Here is a 16,856-nt window from a genome sequence, read left to right as displayed (position 1 = left end):
TTTTCGTCCCCTTGCCATAACATTATTTCTTTTGAAGTATACATGTAATTCCACTTACTTTCACAGTTGAATGCTATAGCAGTCATTCTCAGCTACAGAGCAGCAGATCTGGGTTGCTAATCTGACAATGTAGAATCTGGAGAGCATTGGTGCCTTTTCTATTTGTTCTGTGATAGTTTAAGGAAAACTGAGAGCAGCATGTCATTTCATCCAGTCTTGCCTGTTGAAGTTCTGGCCTGAATGATGCTAGAGGAGAGCAAATGATGGAGAGCTGAAGAGCTCAACATTGTCCAGTAGCCTCAGAATTTTTCAGTTAATCACAGATTTATCATCCATCAGAAGGTCTTCCTGTGTACTCTGGTGTCTTGTGAGTTATATTTCAGGGTAGGTGTCTAAGAAACTTGGGTATTGTGACTACAAAGAAAATTCTATCCATTCATTGTTTCTACACAAGGTGTTCATTGTCAGAATTCCCCATAACCTTTAATGCAGAAATAAAATACTGTGGGAGCAAGGCACCTGAAATTAAAATAGAAAATTTTGGCAATACTCAACATGACAGGCCACAAGTGTAAAGGTACAAAAGTATAGAGTTAACATTTCAAGTTGATGAACTTCAATGAGAACTCAAGTAACCCTGCACAGAAACTGCCCGACATGCTGACTAAATATTTCTAGCAGTCTCTGTTTTTGTCCCTCTTAACTGTGAATTATAAAAATACTCTTTTTTTCCAATCTCGCGTCATAACACAAGCTGCTCATCGCTGATATGCCCTCTTCGTGTTATCCATAAGCCTCTTATGCACTATCGTGTCAAAGACCTTTTGAAAATACGCATACACAAATGTCTAGTGCACTTTCCTTTTCAATGTATTATTATTTCTTCAAAGTTCATCAGGTCTATTTTTGACAGTTATTAACCTTCTCTATCATAATTGAATATTTGACAGACTGAAAGATGAAAAAAATTAAGGACTGCAGGGAATCCATGTTATGACAACATGAAAGAAAGCCTCTATTTCTCCTTGAGATGTTGATTGACCTGACATGCATTCTTCTGCAGCTCCTTGTCTTGTTATGAAAATGGTCCAGTTTGTATCACATAGAGTCATAGAGATCTACAACACAGAAATAGACCCCTCTGTCCAACTCATCCATGCTGACGAGATACCCTAAATTAATCTAGTCCCTTTTGCCTGCATTTGGCCCATATCCCTCTAAACCCTTCCTATTCTTATACCTATCCAGATGCCTTTTAAATGTTGTAATTGTACCAGCCTCCACTGCCTCCTGTGGCAGCCCATTCTATACACGCACCACCCTCTATGTGAAAAAGTTGCCCCTTCTACATATTTCCTCTCTCACCATAAACCTATGCCCTCTACCTTTGGACTCCCCTACCCCGGGGAAAGGACCTTGTCTATTCACCCTGTCCATGCCCCTCCTGATTTTATAAATCTCTATAAGGTCACCCCTCAGCATCATGTCGAACTGCTGTAGTGATTCCCATGCCCTCAATCTTCTTGAAAACAAAAAGTGCTGGAAATCACAGTGGGTCAGGCAGCATCCATGGATCCATATGATTTACAGCATTTGTTATTTTCAGTACAGATTCCAACAACTGCAGTAATTCACTCCTACTAAATCTTTTTGTTTCTTCATAACTTCTTTCTCTTAGCTAGATGTCTTACATGTCCCCACATGAACTTTCTCCATTCATATTTGTAGTCTTTTTATTCAAGCTTGTATATGTTTGTATGAAGTGGTTGTTTAAGTGTGGTATCTTTTCTCTCCAGATCACCTTGCTTTTGAGTCTGATTGGGGAACTTCTGAATGTTGCTTGCTGTAAGCAAAAAGAAGTGGAGCAGGCAGTTAACCGCCAGACAGCGCTTTTCAGCCTGAAGCTTCTTTGCAGGTGCTTTGGTGCAAATCACCAAAAATCATTTGTGCCTGTTCTAGCGACCGCTGTTGACCTGGTCATGGATAACAACGAAGAGGAGGAAAAGAATGTGCTGGGAAGTGCTTTGCTTTGTATAGCCGAAGTCACCACTGCACTCAAAGCACTGGCAATTCCACAACTTCCAAGGTATAAAAACCCGAGAAAGGAACTTAGGATGTACAAGGAGAACTTGTTAAACCATAATCTGCAATAGTAGTTAAAGGGGTAGTACGCTGTCTTGTATCTATGTAACATTTCTTGTTGCAATCTCAGATTGTATTAGAGGAAGTATGAATTTGTAAGGACAGATAATCTGCCCTGTTCGAGCAAGGTGTAATTATTCTGCATTTTTTAATGATGAATGAGCAGACTAAAAACTTTTCTTCGTAACGTACTATTTGCAGTGGAAATGCTGCTTCCAAAGAATATTTCCAACTGTTACTTATGTTTAACAGGATGAGCATGTGATTACTTAAGATTTGCACTTAGCAAAAGGGTAATATATTGTACACTTTGATTCTGCTCTCAATTTTCCATTTCCCTGAATGAAGTAGATTACCCTGAAATTTACCGTGTTTAATTGCTACACACGGTTCTAAATCTGCTGCCTTCCTGTACAACCTGAACTAAATTTAATAGTGGAAGTAAAAAGGGACCAGTATGTTGTGCAAGATTTTTTATCATGTTTATGTATCACTTTGTTTTGAAAGTCTACTAATACTCTAATTGGAATGGATTTATTTTTGTACAGGCTGATGCCAGGACTGCTAAAGACCCTGAAAAAACAGAAGGAACTGCTGTCCAATGAAATTTATTTACTAAGTGCTGTTACAGCATTGCAGAAAGTTGTAGAAACACTGTCACATTTCATCAACCCGTATCTACAGGACATCCTTGCACAAGTAAGCATCAAAGAAAGTAATATTGCCAAGTGGCACAATCCACATATGTTATTTTCATGAAACTGACATGCAGTGATACTTTCCTGCAGGTCACCCGTTTGACCAAAATTGCCTCAAGGACTGGCCATTCTTCACAGCTTGACCCACATCTAACATCACTTCGAACTACTCTGGCCACAAAGCTAGCTCCTCGAGTTCTGTTGCCAGCAATTAATAAGTGCTACGATAAACTTGCTAGCACCAATCAGGTTAGAGTTATTCCCCTTTGGGAATTTATGATTTTTGCTCTGTACCATTTAAGTTGAAGACGATGGAAAATTTTAGAAGCCTTCAAGTTATGCATCAGTTGCTTTGGTTGTTAAATATCATGGTTATAGCAAAGTGCGAACCTGAAAGTTATAATGTAATATACCAAGCGGTTTCTTTGAAATTATAGCTGTGACATATGTAATAGCATTTTACATCATAAAAATATCATAAGCATCCAGCCAGATGCATGAATTAACTACATTCAGATATATTTAATGGATTCATTTGGTCAAACCATTTGCAGCTCAGTTGGCTAATTGTATATCATTTCATTGTAAATCTTCTTTTGCACCTTTTTGATTGAGATACTTAATCTTTGCAGAAAACTGTGAATAGTAAAGGCTTCACTATCTGGCTTGAATTTTTAATAAACCTAAACATACATATATTTTAATTGAGTTTTAATTATCTTATACCAAGATTTTATATTTTATCCTTTGTTACAAAACATATTAAATCATACAGAAATATACAGTGTTTCAGATTTACTTCACTACCTTGTGCCTGTCCAAACTCTTGAGTTATCCCTTAGCTTGAGCAGCAGATTGGCCTGTCATTCAGCCAGTGAAAATGGCATCTGGCATGAACATCCTGCACTCTAGACAACAAACACTGCAACCTTACAATTCAAACTTCTGTGTTTGTCTCAGATTCATTTTCAACCATTTAGTTCCAGTTGTGTTTCATCAGTCTGTCACTGAACAGCAAATGATTCTTCTCTGGCTCAGAATGGAGCTACATGGACAGGCAGGAGTCAGGCAGTGATACAGGCAGTATATTCCTATTTGTCAACTCATTCCTGTTTTGTAATTGATGTGATACAGATATTAATAATAGCACTTGACAGCGTATGTCTTGTCATCCAATGTACATTATTACTGATGGGAAAACAGAACTGGTTTCTAACTTTTTTGCATCTTCTTTAGAATTATTTAGGTCCACTTTTCGATATCCTTAAGGAGCATATTAGTAACATAGAAAAGGAACAAGTGAACTCCCATCAATCTGAGCTTACATTGTTCTTCCTGAAAGCACTGGATTTCAGAGCAGATCATTTGGAGGTATTAACACTGGACTGATTTATTTTATTTTTGAAAATGTAATTTGGAAAGCAAATCGCAAATTAATTTTATGTTTGTGACTGTTATAATTTGGAGAGAGATCCCTCTGCATTTAAGTGCTAAATATATAGCAGCCTAATTTTGAACACTGGTGCTTTTTATATATTATATACAGGCTAGCAGAGCTCGGTTTGGTCAGAAGGCAGTGGGTTCAAGGCCTGTATTCACAATCTCGGCTGTCACTACAAATGAGTGCTGCATCAAGGACAACGAGGATACTGTGACATTGAGAGGAGCATAGAGTTTCTTTGCTATCTTTTTCAGTACAGAAGTCACATGACACCAGGTTATAATCCAACAGGTTTATTTGAAATCACAAGCTTTCAGAGTTCTATCCCATCAGGTGGAGTCACTTCACCTGACGAAGGAGCAGCGCTCCAAAAGCTTGTGATTTCAAATAAACTTGAGTCTATAACCTGGTGTCATGTGACTTCTGACCTTGTCCACCCAGTCCAACACCAGCACCTGCACATCCTCCTTTCCAGTGTTCACTAAAAATCATTAAGATCTCATTGGTGTTTGTGGGATGTTGTTCGTGCAGAAAAACTGATATTTCACGTTTTGTGCATGGAGATCTTTTCACTGTGCAAAGTGTTTTGAGAGTTTTTGATATTGCTGCAAGTGTTTATTCACTTGTACAGTTAATTACTGTTGATAATCTGCTCTTGCAAACCTTCTACAAAGGTCCTGTACAATATGCAACTTCCGTTGGGTTTGGATGGTCAAAAGGTAGAACCTGACCATACCCCATGAATGGTCTCAAGCCCATACACTGGTCACCCCCTATCAGTTATTATGCTTGAGTGCTGAGGTGTAAATATATATTCATGTTTATAAGTTTAAAGTGTGCTATTGACTAATATACCAGTTGGTTTTCCATATTCTATTTAAAATGCACGCACATGATCTATTTTCCTTTCTGTCTTTCCCACACAGGATGATTTGGATAATGTAGGTGAAATTGAAGGGCTTGTAATTAACTGTCTTGTTGGTATGGTAATGAAACTGTCAGAGGTTACCTTCAGGCCCCTGTTCTTTAAGGTATGCTATCGATGTTAAATGAGACGCTCTCTGATGTTTTTCTCTGGAATTGTTTATTTTTTATTTCAAGCACTGACCTATGGTTTGTCTCTGAACAGCTGTTTGACTGGAGTAAATCTGAGGGATTCTCTAAAGATAGAATGATTACATTCTACCGTTTGGCAGACTGCATTGCAGACAAACTGAAAGGGTTATTTACTCTTTTTGCTGGGCAATTAGTGAAACCCTTTGCTGACATTTTGAACCAGACAAATACTGTCAAAACCGGTGAGTTTAAATCAAATAACTTTTTCAACATTAATCCATGTCCTTGGTGGGGAAACATCTTGGAGGCATTAATCTGGAATAAAACTATTCGGTACATGTGGATAATTGGAAAAATGTGGGCCAATAAAAGAATGCCAGCAAGAGATTTAAAAGGACAGTTTTGTTTAACTAAATTGGTTGAGCTTTTGGATGCAGTAATGAAAAATTGTGGATGAGAGTAATGTGGTTGATGATTGCATGGCCTTTAAAAACTACTATTTAGCAGCAAAATTAAAGCCTATGGAATTAATAGACTACTAACTGCAGGAAGCAAAATCAGCTAAGGATCAGACAACAGTGCCATAATTATGAATTCTTTTTCGGGCAAATAGAAACGTGAGAATCCCCTGGTGTCAATATTGGGACAGTGCTGTTTTGGTTTAGATTCATGATCGAGTCTTCATTATAAAAGATATAATTTTAGTGTTTGCAGGTCACACAAAACTCAAACATGGTGAACAGTAAAGAGTATAGCAAGACTTCAGGAGGCCATAGATTGGTGAAATGGGCAGGCCTATGGCAGATGAAATTTACTGCAGAGAAGTGCGAAACAATGCATTGGGTATTAAGAATGAAGAGAGGCTGTAAAATGATAAAATTTCAAAATGGAGGTGGAACATTGAAACCTGGGGATGTACATACGTGCATCTTTGAAGATGGTAGAACAGGTTGAGAAGGCTGTGAAAAGCTATTCAGTGCCCTGGGTAAATAGAGTGCAAAAGAAAGGAAGTTTTCATAAACCTTTACAAAGCACTTGGCTGGAGTATTGTGTACAGTTCTGACTACCACATTAGAAATGACATCAGGGCCCAAGAGAGGATTAGAGATTTATGAAAATGGTATTGGAGGTGAAACACTTCATTTAGGCAATTAAACTAGTGAAGTGAATTGTTCTGCTTCGTGCAGGGAAGATAAAAGGGAGACTTGATTAAAGTGTTTAGAACCATGAAGCGTTTTATTAGAGAAAATAAGGAGAAACTCTTTGTAATAACAATGGGTCAGTAACCAAAGCATACAGATGTCAGCTAAGTAGCAAAAGAACCAGAATACATTATACAGAACTTTCTGATCTGGAATGTACTTTGGCAAGAAGAAAATGAAAACCAATTCAGTGATGACTTTTCATTGGCAATTGGCTCACATTTTCAAAGAGCTGCTGCATGTACAGCGAGATGAATGGCCTTTTTGGTGCTGCAGGATTTAGTCGCTCAAATAAATGTCATTGGTTTACAAGCCTGACAAATAAATTGATAGATGTGTGAAAGTTAGTACAATAAAAACTGAACAATAAACCTATTAGACTATAATCTGGTATCATAGAACATAGAAAAGTACAGCACAGAACAGGCTTTTTGGCCCACGATGTTGTGCCAAGGATTAATCCTAATGTAAAATAAAATAACTTAACCAAGCACCCTTCAATTCACTGCTATCCATGTCCGTATCCAGCAGTTGCTTAAATGTCCCCAATGACTCTGCTCATGTCATATGACTTCTGAACTAGAAAAGATAGCAAAGAAATTCTTTGTTCCTCTAAAACTGAGCAATACTGAAAAAACCTGTCCAATCATGTTCATTTAATCAAAGTCTGATCTTCACCTTTTGAAACTGTGGAATATCCAAATGTTTTTCTTAGCACTTCATTTGTAGTCACTTGTAATATATTGAATCTAATCAGCCGTCACCAATGTCAGATTTCATAGGCACTGGGTATAAATACGGACATATCATTGTTTAACTAACTGCTGAATTACTCAAGCATTAAATGCAGAGTTATCTTGTTTCTTTTTGCCCCCTAAATAGATGAAGCTTTCTTTGACTCAGATAAAAACACTGAGAAATCGTGCTTACTACTTCAATTTGTCTGCGACTGCATGCACAAAATCTTTCTCTACGACACTCAGCGATTTGTCAGTAAGGAGAGAGCTGATACGCTTATGATGCCCTTAATAGATCAGGTTTGTATCTCTGCTTGAACATTTCACTCCAACTCTTAAAATTCACCTCAGCTGATTGCCTGTTTCATATCACACAATTGATACATTCACTCTAGTGCATTGCTTATAAACCAGCAACATGTCTTTCTCTGGTATATCTCAAGTACAGATGTAGCATACACAATGAATGCAGTTTAAGAAGCATTTCTGATGCAACCCGTGATTTAGAATCAAAGTATGTTACAGCATGGAAGGTGGACATTCAGCCTGCTTTGCCCAGGCCAGCGTTTTGGTGGATCTGTCCAATTAGTCCCACTCCCTTTGCTCTTTCCCAAAAGCCAAACAAATGTTTTACCTTCCAGTGTTCAAGTCATGCTATTACTGATGTTCATATTAATTGATTTAAGCTACACATCTTTCCCAGCTACGAATAACTTCTCTGAAAATTTTGTTTTGGAAAATCAAATAAACAAACCTAATATGACAGAATGACCCAAACTAAGTAGAACTTCCATCAAAGATTATTAGATCACTCTTATAATTCATAATTACAACTATAAGAGTTATCATAATGATAACTCAACCTCTCTGTTGCATTGTTGACACCAAGCTTTGCTCGAGCTAATACTTTCACTGCATAGGTGCTCTTCTCATCAAACATTGCAGTAATGGTCCAGCAAAAAACACCTGGTTAATCATAGAATTCATGGAATCCCTACAGTGTGGAAACAGGCCCTTTAGCCCAATGAGTCCACACTGACCCTCTGAAGAGTGACCCACCCATACCCAGTCCCCTTCCATATTACTGTACATTTATCCCTGACTAATACACCTGTCCCTCACATCCCTGAACACTGGGCAATTTAGCATGGCCAATTCACCTAACCTGCACATCTTTGGATTGTGGGAGGTAACCTGAGAATCCCACAGAGAGACAGTGAGAATGTGCAAACTCCACACAGACGGTCCCCCGAGGCTGGAATCGAACCCGGGTCCTTAGTGCTGTGAAGCAACAGTGCTAACCACTGAGCCACCGTGCTGCCCCGTGTTATGTGAATGACGTTTTGCACCCATGTATGTTGTACCAAAAATAGAATTTAAGCTGACTCCAAAATATAAACTATAACTTTAATGACCAAAACGAGTTGGACACCTTCCATTTGCAAACAGAAATTGCTGGAAAATCTCAACACGTCTGTCAGAATCTGTAGAGGGAAATCAGAGTTAACGTTTCAGGGCCAGTGACACTTCTTCAAGACTCTAGTTCCTCCGGAAATGTTAACTCTAATTTCTCTCCAATTGCTGCCAGACCTGCTGAGATTTTCCAGAAATTTCTGTTTTTGTTTCAGACTTCCAGCATCCGCAGTTCTTTTGTCTTTTAACCTTGCAAACACTCACATTATCTGTCTATTATCTATTGATCATGGCTGTTTATTTTTAATTTGGCAAATAGACATACATATATTATAATCAATATTAAATTAGTATCTGCATTAAATTATAATGCTGTTTTTCAAAGTTCGTGGAGTAAGAAATGTAAATATGTTTTGAATTTCTAATGTTTGAAGCTGGAAAACATGCTGGGAGGTGAGGAGGCGTATAAGGACAGAGTGACCAACCATCTAGTCCCATGTATAGCACAGTTTTCTGTTGCTATTGGTGATGATTCTGTCTGGAAACCACTGAATTACCAGATCCTGCTTAAGACACGACACAGCTCACCTAAGGTACGTAACCATGATGGTGAGATGTATTTCAGCCTAACCCAAAGCTATTTTTAAATGACATATTCTACTGTGTACTTCATTAGTTGTTATGCTGTTTCTTAGTTATTGATAGCAAGCTTAGTTGGCTATGTGTTAAACAGTGTTAACTTTTTGAGGCCTTTGTGATGCTTTGGTAATATTGTTGGCTGTTAATGCCAAACCTTGGATTTGGCTTCCCCAATGACTTTGTTGATAAACATGATACTCGGTTAGATAGTCACAGAGGTGCACAGAATGGAAACAAACCCTTCGGTCGAACCCGTCAGCACTAACCAGATATCCTAAGTTGATCTAGTCCCAATTGCCATAATTTGGCCTATATTCCTCAAACCCTTCTCATGTACCCATCCAGATGCCTTTTAAATGCTGTACCAACCTCCACCACTTCCTCCAGTAGCTCATTCCATACATACACTACACTCTGTGTGAAAAAGTTGCCCTTTGGATCCCTTTTAAATCTTTCCCCTCTCAGCTTAAACCCATGCCGTCTGGTTTTGGACTCCTCTACCTTGGGAGAAAGACCTTGACCATTCACTGTACCCATACTGTTGAAATATAGAGCAGGAAGGTTATGGTTCACTCCCCAGTCTCTGTGAAATTTGCTTTCTCCCTGCCCCCACTTGTACTTGCTGTACGGATAATGTTTCTTGCCTATTCCCAGTTACAATTAGACCCATTAGAAGTCAAAACATGCAGTGTCGGTCTGTCATCACTGGTAGTCTAGACTAGTTGGGAATGGCTATCCCCTTTCTTGAAGGACATTAATGAGCTTGTACTGATTATGGGAGAAAAGTCATAAGAGTTTCTTCTCTTAATAATTATCCACAACATTATCCTGATGTGTACAGAAGTACATTGATTTATGGAAGAAGTATATTATTTTTCAGTGCTCGCTGAAGATGAATAACCTGAGTTTTTTCTAATGTTGTCTCTTGTCTCCTGCTTGTCTCCTGTTCATTAGTAGTGCTTAAAGAACTGTCAGACCTTGTTTTTTTCTTAATACAATACCTACTAAGGATTGTTGAGGCTCGCACATGAGGCCAGTGGGCTGAGGAATGGCAGATGGAGCTTAATTTGGTTAAATGTGCGATATTGCATTTTGTTAAAACAAACAAGGGCAGGATTTATGCAGTTAATGATAGAGCCCTGGGTAATGTTATCAACAGAGACACCTAGGGGTTCAGATAGATAGAGTTCCGCCACAAGTAGACAGCGTGGTTGAGAAGGTGTTTAGCGCACTTGCTTTCATTGCTCAGACCATTGACTATAGGAATTGAGATGTAATGTTGAGGTTGTACAGGACTTTGGTGAGGCCACTTTTGGGAGTACTATAGGAAGGATATTATTAAATCGGAGAAGGTTCAGAAAAGATTTACCAGGATTGTTGCTGGGACAGGAGGGTTTGAGTTATAAGGAGAGACTGGATAGACTGAGACTATTTTGACTGGAGCGTATGAAATTGAGGAGCTTTAGAGCTTTATAAAATTATGAGGTGATAGATAAGGTGAATAACAAAAGTCTTTTCTCTAGGAAGGGAGATTTCAAAACTAGGGGACATTTTTAAGGTGAGAGGAGAAAATTTAAAAGGGACCGTAGGGGCAACGTTTTAACACAGAGGGTGGTTCGTATCTGGAATGAACTGCCAGAGGAAGTCGTAGATGCAAGTACAGTTACAGATTTAAAGGACATTTGGACATGTACATGAATAGGAAAGGTTTAGAGCGATATGGGCCAAACAAGGGCAAAATGGACTAGTTTAGACTGTGAAACTTTGTCAGCATGAACAAGTTAGACGGGAGGGTCTGTTTCTGTGCTATATGACTCTAATAATTTTGCATCTTCAGAAAAGAAAGGAAAATTTTCTTTGATTCAAGATACACAATGATTGCTGGAAGTTGAAGAATTTAGAGTCATAGAGATGTACAGCACGGAAACAGACCCTTCAATTCAACCCGTCCATGCCGACTAGATATCCCAACCCAGTCTAGTCCCACTGCCAGCATCCGGCCCATATCCCTCCAAACGCTTTTTAAATGTTATAATTGTACCAGCCTCCACCACTTCCTCAGGCAGCTAATTCCACACATGTACTCTGCGTGAAAAAGTTGCCCCTTAGGTCTCTTTTATATCTTTCCCCTCTCACCCTAAACCTATGACCTCCAGTTCTGGACTCCCCCACCCCAGGGAAAAGACTTTGTCTATTTATCCTATCCATGCCCCTCATGATTTTGTAAACTTCTATAAGGTCAGCTCTCAGCCCCCGACGCTCCAGGGAAAAGAGCCCCAGCCTGTTCAGCCTCCTCTCCCTATAGCTCACATGGTGCCACTGTTTAAGAAGGGTGGTAAGGACAAGCCAGGGAACTATAGACTAGTGAGCCTGACATCGGTGGTGGGCAAGTTGTTGGAGGGAATCCTGAGGGACAGGATGTACATGTATTTGGAAAGGCATGGACTAATTAGGGATAGTCAACATGACTTTGTGCGTGGGAAATCATGTCTCATAAACTTGATTGAGTTTTTTGAAGAAGTACCAAAGAAGATTGATGAGGGCAGAGTGGTAGATGTGATCTACATGGACTTCAGTAAGGCGTTCAACAAGGTTCCCCATGTGAGATTGGTTAGCAAGGTTAGATCTCAAGGAATACAGGGAGAACTTGCCATTTGGATACAGAACTGGCTCAAAGGTAGAAGACAGAGGGTGGTGGAGGATTGTTTTTCAGACTGGAGGCCTTTGACCAGTGGAGTGCCACAAGGATCGGTACTGGGTCCTCCACTTTTCATCATTTATGCTCACATCTAAATAATTTACCTAAGAGGTAAGTTAGTAAGTTTGCAGATGACACCAAAATTGGAGGTGTAGTGGACAGAGAAGAAGGTTACCTCAGATTACAAGAGGATCTTGACCAGATGGGCCAAAGGTCTGAGAAGTGACAGATGGAGTTTAATTCAGATAAATATGAGGTGCTGCATTTTGGGAAAGCAAATCTTAGCAGGACTTATACACTTAGTGAGTTTTGAGAAGATTTGTAGCTCAGGTTGAGGTTTTGGATGTAGGTTTGCTCGCTGAGCTGCAAGGTTCATTTCCAGACGTTTCGTTACCTTACTAGGTAATATTTACAGTGGGCCTCAGGCAAAGCAATGCTGAAAATTCCTGTTTTCTATTTATGTTTGGGTTTCTTTGGGTTGGTGATGTCATTTCCTGTGGTGTGGTCACTTCCTGTTCCTTTTCTCAGGCAGTGGTAGATGGGGTCTAACTCGATGTCTAACACATCTACCACCCCCTGAAAAAAGGAAGTATCATCACAAGAAATGACATCACCAACCCAAACATATAAATAGAAAGCAGGAATTTGCCGCTTTGCTTCACCTGAAGATGTTACCTGTAAGGTAACAAAACGTCTGGAAATGAATCTTGCAGCTCAGCGAGCAAACCTTCATCCAAAACTTATACACTTAATGCTAAGGTCCTAGGGAGTGTGCTGAACAAAGAGACCTTGAAGTGCAGGTTCATAGCTCCTTGAAAGTGGAATCGCAGGTAGATAAGATAGTGAAGAAGGTGTTTGGTATGCTTTCCTTTATTGGACAGAGTATTGAGTACAGGAGATGGGAGGTCATGTTGCAGCTGTACAGGTTAGGCCACTGTTGGAATATTGCTTCTAGTTCTGATCTTCCTATCGGAAAGATGTTGTGAAACTTGAAAGGGTTCAGAAAAGATTTACAAGGATGTTGCCAGGGTTGGAGGATTTGAGCTATAGGGAGAGGCTGAACAGGCTGGGGCTGTTTTCCCTGGAGCGTCGGAGGCTGAGGGGTGACCTTATAAAGGTTTACAAAATCATGAGGGCCATGGATAGGATAAATAGACAAAGTATTTTCCCTGGGGTCGGGGAGTCTAGAACTAGAGGGCATAGGTTTAGGGTGAGAGGGGAAAGATATAAAAGAGACCTAAGGGGCAAATTTTTTCACACAGAGGATGGTACGTGTATGGAATGAGCTGCCAGAGGAAGTGGTGGAGGCTGGTACAATTGCAACATTTAAAAAGCATTTGGATGGGTATATGAATAAGAAGGGTTTGGAGGGATATGTGCCAGATGCTGGCAGGTGGGACTAGATTGGGTTGGGATATCTGGTCGGCATGGACGGGTTGGACCAAAGGATCTGTTTCCATGCTGTTCATCTCTATGACTCTATGACATCCTCCAACTCCAAAATTCCCCCCTATAAGAAAGGGCTAGGTCATTAATATTGGATTTGATTAATTTGAATTATGGTGGATGTATTTTTTTCCAACATGATGAGCTAAAATATATTGATGTAATCTGCAGGTGAGATTTTCTGCTCTGATTATGCTGCTGGAATTGGCTGGTAAACTGAAGGAGAACTACATGTTGTTACTGCCGGAAACAATTCCGTTCTTGGCAGAGCTACTGGAAGGTATGTTATTCGATTGGACTAAAATCTATTTTTTACTACATATTAAAAGTGCGTTTAAAGTTTTTGTGTAAGAATTATTGATGTTTCTAACAGTTGTACGTATACTGTACTGTACTGAAAGGATAGACAGGTTGTATCTTTGCCCAAGTCGAAACAAATGTTGACAGCTCCTACACATTTTGCCAAAATGGTGGGACAATTAGTTGTGCTCCATTAATTATGCTCCTTTCAAGAGAAGAGGTAAGTGCAACAGCACAAAATTGAATATTGGTGAATCAACAATCTATTTCATACTATCTGTTGATGTTTGCAGAAGAGGAAAACTGGCAGACGATAAAGTGAGCTGTCAGTTGTACCTTTTGTGCAATTACCTAAGAATTTAACATCCTCGTTTGTTTGTTCACTCATCTTTAGTGGGTAAAATCAAATCTCCAGGTAACACATGCTGGTGCAAAATATGAGCATGTGTGTGTTTTGGAATACCAGATGTATGTTTGTGTTGAGGAGTTTCATCAAAATAAAATTACCACGTCACTGGGCTTTGAACAGCTATTACATGTCTTGTAGAGACCTCGGAAAACCTCAATTGGTCACTGAAGGTAAAATGTAATTCAGTTTCAACGTGTAGGCCTAACTTGCTCAATCTTGCTTCATAACAGAAACCCCTCCTCTCTAGAATACATCAAGTAAACCTCCTCCGAACTGCCTCTAGTGCAGTTGCATCTACAGAAACTACAGGAGGCAAACGTACTGTAGTTTGCAGATGACACAAAAATAGGTGGAAAAACAAGCTGAGAGAGAGAGTTACAATTGGTTTACAAAGAGATAGGTTCAGTAAGGGAGCAAAAAATTGGCAAATGGAACATAATATGAGAAAGTGTGAGGGTGCTCATTTTGGAAGGGTGAACAAAAGAATAGAGTACTATTTAGAGAAAAACTACAGCAAATTGCCACACAAGGAGACATGGAGGTGCTTGTGCACAAAACACAAAGCTAGCACCGAGGTGCACAAGTAATCAGGAAGGCTGATGGAATGTTGGCCGTTATTTCAAGCGGGTTGAAGTATAAGAGTAGGAAAGTCTTACTGCAACTGTATAAAGTGTTGGTGAGACTACATCTGGAACACCGTGAGCAATTTTGGTTCCCTTACTTAAAGAAAAATATTTCATTGGCAGCAGGTCAGAAAAGGTTGACTAGGGTGATCCGTGGTATAGGAGGGATTATCCGATGAGCAAAGGCTAAACAGGTTAGGACTCTATTCACTGGAGTTAAGAATAAGAGATGGTCTCATTGAAACAAATATAACTCTTCAGAGGAAATGCGGAGAGGATGTTTCCCCTCATGGGAGATGCTAGGTCTTGGAATAAAGAGGTGCCAAGCTAAGACAGACATGAGAAATTTTTATTTCTCTGAGGATTGAATGTCTTTGGGACACCTTGTCACAGAGCTATGGAGCCAGAGTCATTGTGCATATTTAAGGCTGAGATAGATTCTTGATCGGGGGAATCAAGTCTTCTAGGGAAAACACTGGCCATGTCAGATCAGCCATGAAAATTCCATACTTTTTCATTGCAACTTATTTTCCTATTTATTTTAATGTTACCTGCAAAATCAAGGCATCCAAAATTATTACTTTAGATCTTCAATAGCTTGGACCTGAGGATCGAATCATGTGATATTGAACTTCCGAGTAAAGTCAAGTGCTTAGATATTTAAGATTTTGGAATATCAAGGGGATGCAGCCCTTTAGTGACCGATGTCTCTCCTCCAAGCTTTGATTTAACGTTATAGCAGTAGGACCTCTTCATTCTGGATTGCGTTCTTTGTGTTGCAGATGAATGTGAAGAAGTGGAGCACCATTGTCAGAAGGTTATCCAGCAGCTTGAAATCATACTTGGGGAACCACTGCAAAGCTATTTCTGAAAACATTGAAGATGTACAAAGGTTTTATAAATATAAATATTTTATTTGTACAATAGGGGTTCATACAGTACTACATTTCTGTAATCTGCATAGCTATTTAAATCACTTCTATTGAAGTAGTAATGCTTAAGATACAGAATTTTATATTGTATGTGAAATATCAACATTTGTGATAATTCACCAGACTTGGCTCAGGTTGGATGAAGAATTTCCAGCAGCCTCCATATTGCTGTTAACTTTCAACAATCATTATTATCACCCAACAAATTTTAATAAACAGGTTGAAAAAGAGTGTTGATTTTTATTTTAACCACCTTATCATTCAAATGGGAGCAACAACCTAATTAGACTTAGGATCAGAAACTGTTGCAAATTCACTGTATGGGCATTTAGTGAAATTATATTCAATAAATCTAGCAATTTGCTAACACATCAGATTGTTATTTTCTTTATAAAAAAATCAACTGGTTTATGAATGTTGTTCCAAATTAAAACTAGCCATTTAGTAGTGAAGTTGTAACACACACCTTAGAGGATAGGGAAAGTCAGACAGTCTCTTCCCAAAAGATTTTAGTTGCTGCTATATTTGAAATTTTTGAACCATGTCACATTGTTGTTGCACCTTGGAGTATTTAAATTAGTTGCTAATTAAAAGGCCAAGGGTCACTGTTTTGAATAACATCTCAAAGTTAAACATGATTGTCACAACGAGGATTATCAGATCAGCTATACTGCTCCTGCATCTTATGGTCATAAACATTTTAATCACATGAGGGAACTAGAGCTGAAATCAGAAATTTAATAACTGTTCAAAATCTCAAATGGTTTCAGTAAAGAAAATAAGGAAATAAATGTTTCCAGTGGGTAAGAGTAAATAACCAGAAGACATAGAATCCCTTAGTGTGGAAAAAGGCCATTTGGCCCATTGAGTCTGCACTGACCCTCCAAAGAGCATCCCACCCGGACCCAAATCCTTACCCTATCCCTGTAAACCTGCATTTACCATGGCTAATCCACCTAGCCTGCATATCCCTGGACACTACGGATAATTTGGCCAATCCACTTAACTTACACATCTTTGGATGGTGGGAGGAAACTGGAGCGCCTGCCAGAAACTGATGCAGACATTGAGAATGTGCAAATTCGGCACAGTCACCCAAGGCTGGAGTTGAACCTGGGTG

The 16,856-nt window shown here is 39.2% G+C and overlaps 1 protein-coding gene across 3 annotated transcripts in view; it reads left to right on the top strand.

The window, feature by feature from the left end:
* heatr1 (HEAT repeat containing 1) overlaps window positions 1-15,966 on the top strand; it is an 88,113-nt gene extending 72,147 nt beyond the window's left edge. For all 3 annotated transcript variants that reach the window (XM_043695571.2, XM_087991235.1, XM_043695570.2), the window contains exons 36-45: window positions 1,797-2,086; window positions 2,691-2,841; window positions 2,931-3,089; window positions 4,077-4,211; window positions 5,208-5,312; window positions 5,411-5,579; window positions 7,422-7,576; window positions 9,124-9,282; window positions 13,644-13,752; window positions 15,587-15,966. In XM_043695571.2, the coding sequence (XP_043551506.2) occupies window positions 1,797-2,086; window positions 2,691-2,841; window positions 2,931-3,089; window positions 4,077-4,211; window positions 5,208-5,312; window positions 5,411-5,579; window positions 7,422-7,576; window positions 9,124-9,282; window positions 13,644-13,752; window positions 15,587-15,675 (1,521 nt within the window). In that variant the 3' untranslated portion in view covers window positions 15,676-15,966. The remainder of the gene's footprint in view (window positions 1-1,796; window positions 2,087-2,690; window positions 2,842-2,930; window positions 3,090-4,076; window positions 4,212-5,207; window positions 5,313-5,410; window positions 5,580-7,421; window positions 7,577-9,123; window positions 9,283-13,643; window positions 13,753-15,586) is intronic.
* The last annotated feature ends 890 nt before the right edge of the window (window positions 15,967-16,856 follow it).

Source organism: Chiloscyllium plagiosum, unplaced genomic scaffold, assembly GCF_037043375.1.
Source record: "Chiloscyllium plagiosum isolate Xiang-an unplaced genomic scaffold, Cpla_swu_hap1 HiC_scaffold_10, whole genome shotgun sequence".
Taxonomy (NCBI): Eukaryota; Metazoa; Chordata; class Chondrichthyes; order Orectolobiformes; family Hemiscylliidae; genus Chiloscyllium; species Chiloscyllium plagiosum.
Note: the sequence above shows the minus strand (reverse complement) of the source record. Positions and strands in the feature narration are given on the sequence as shown.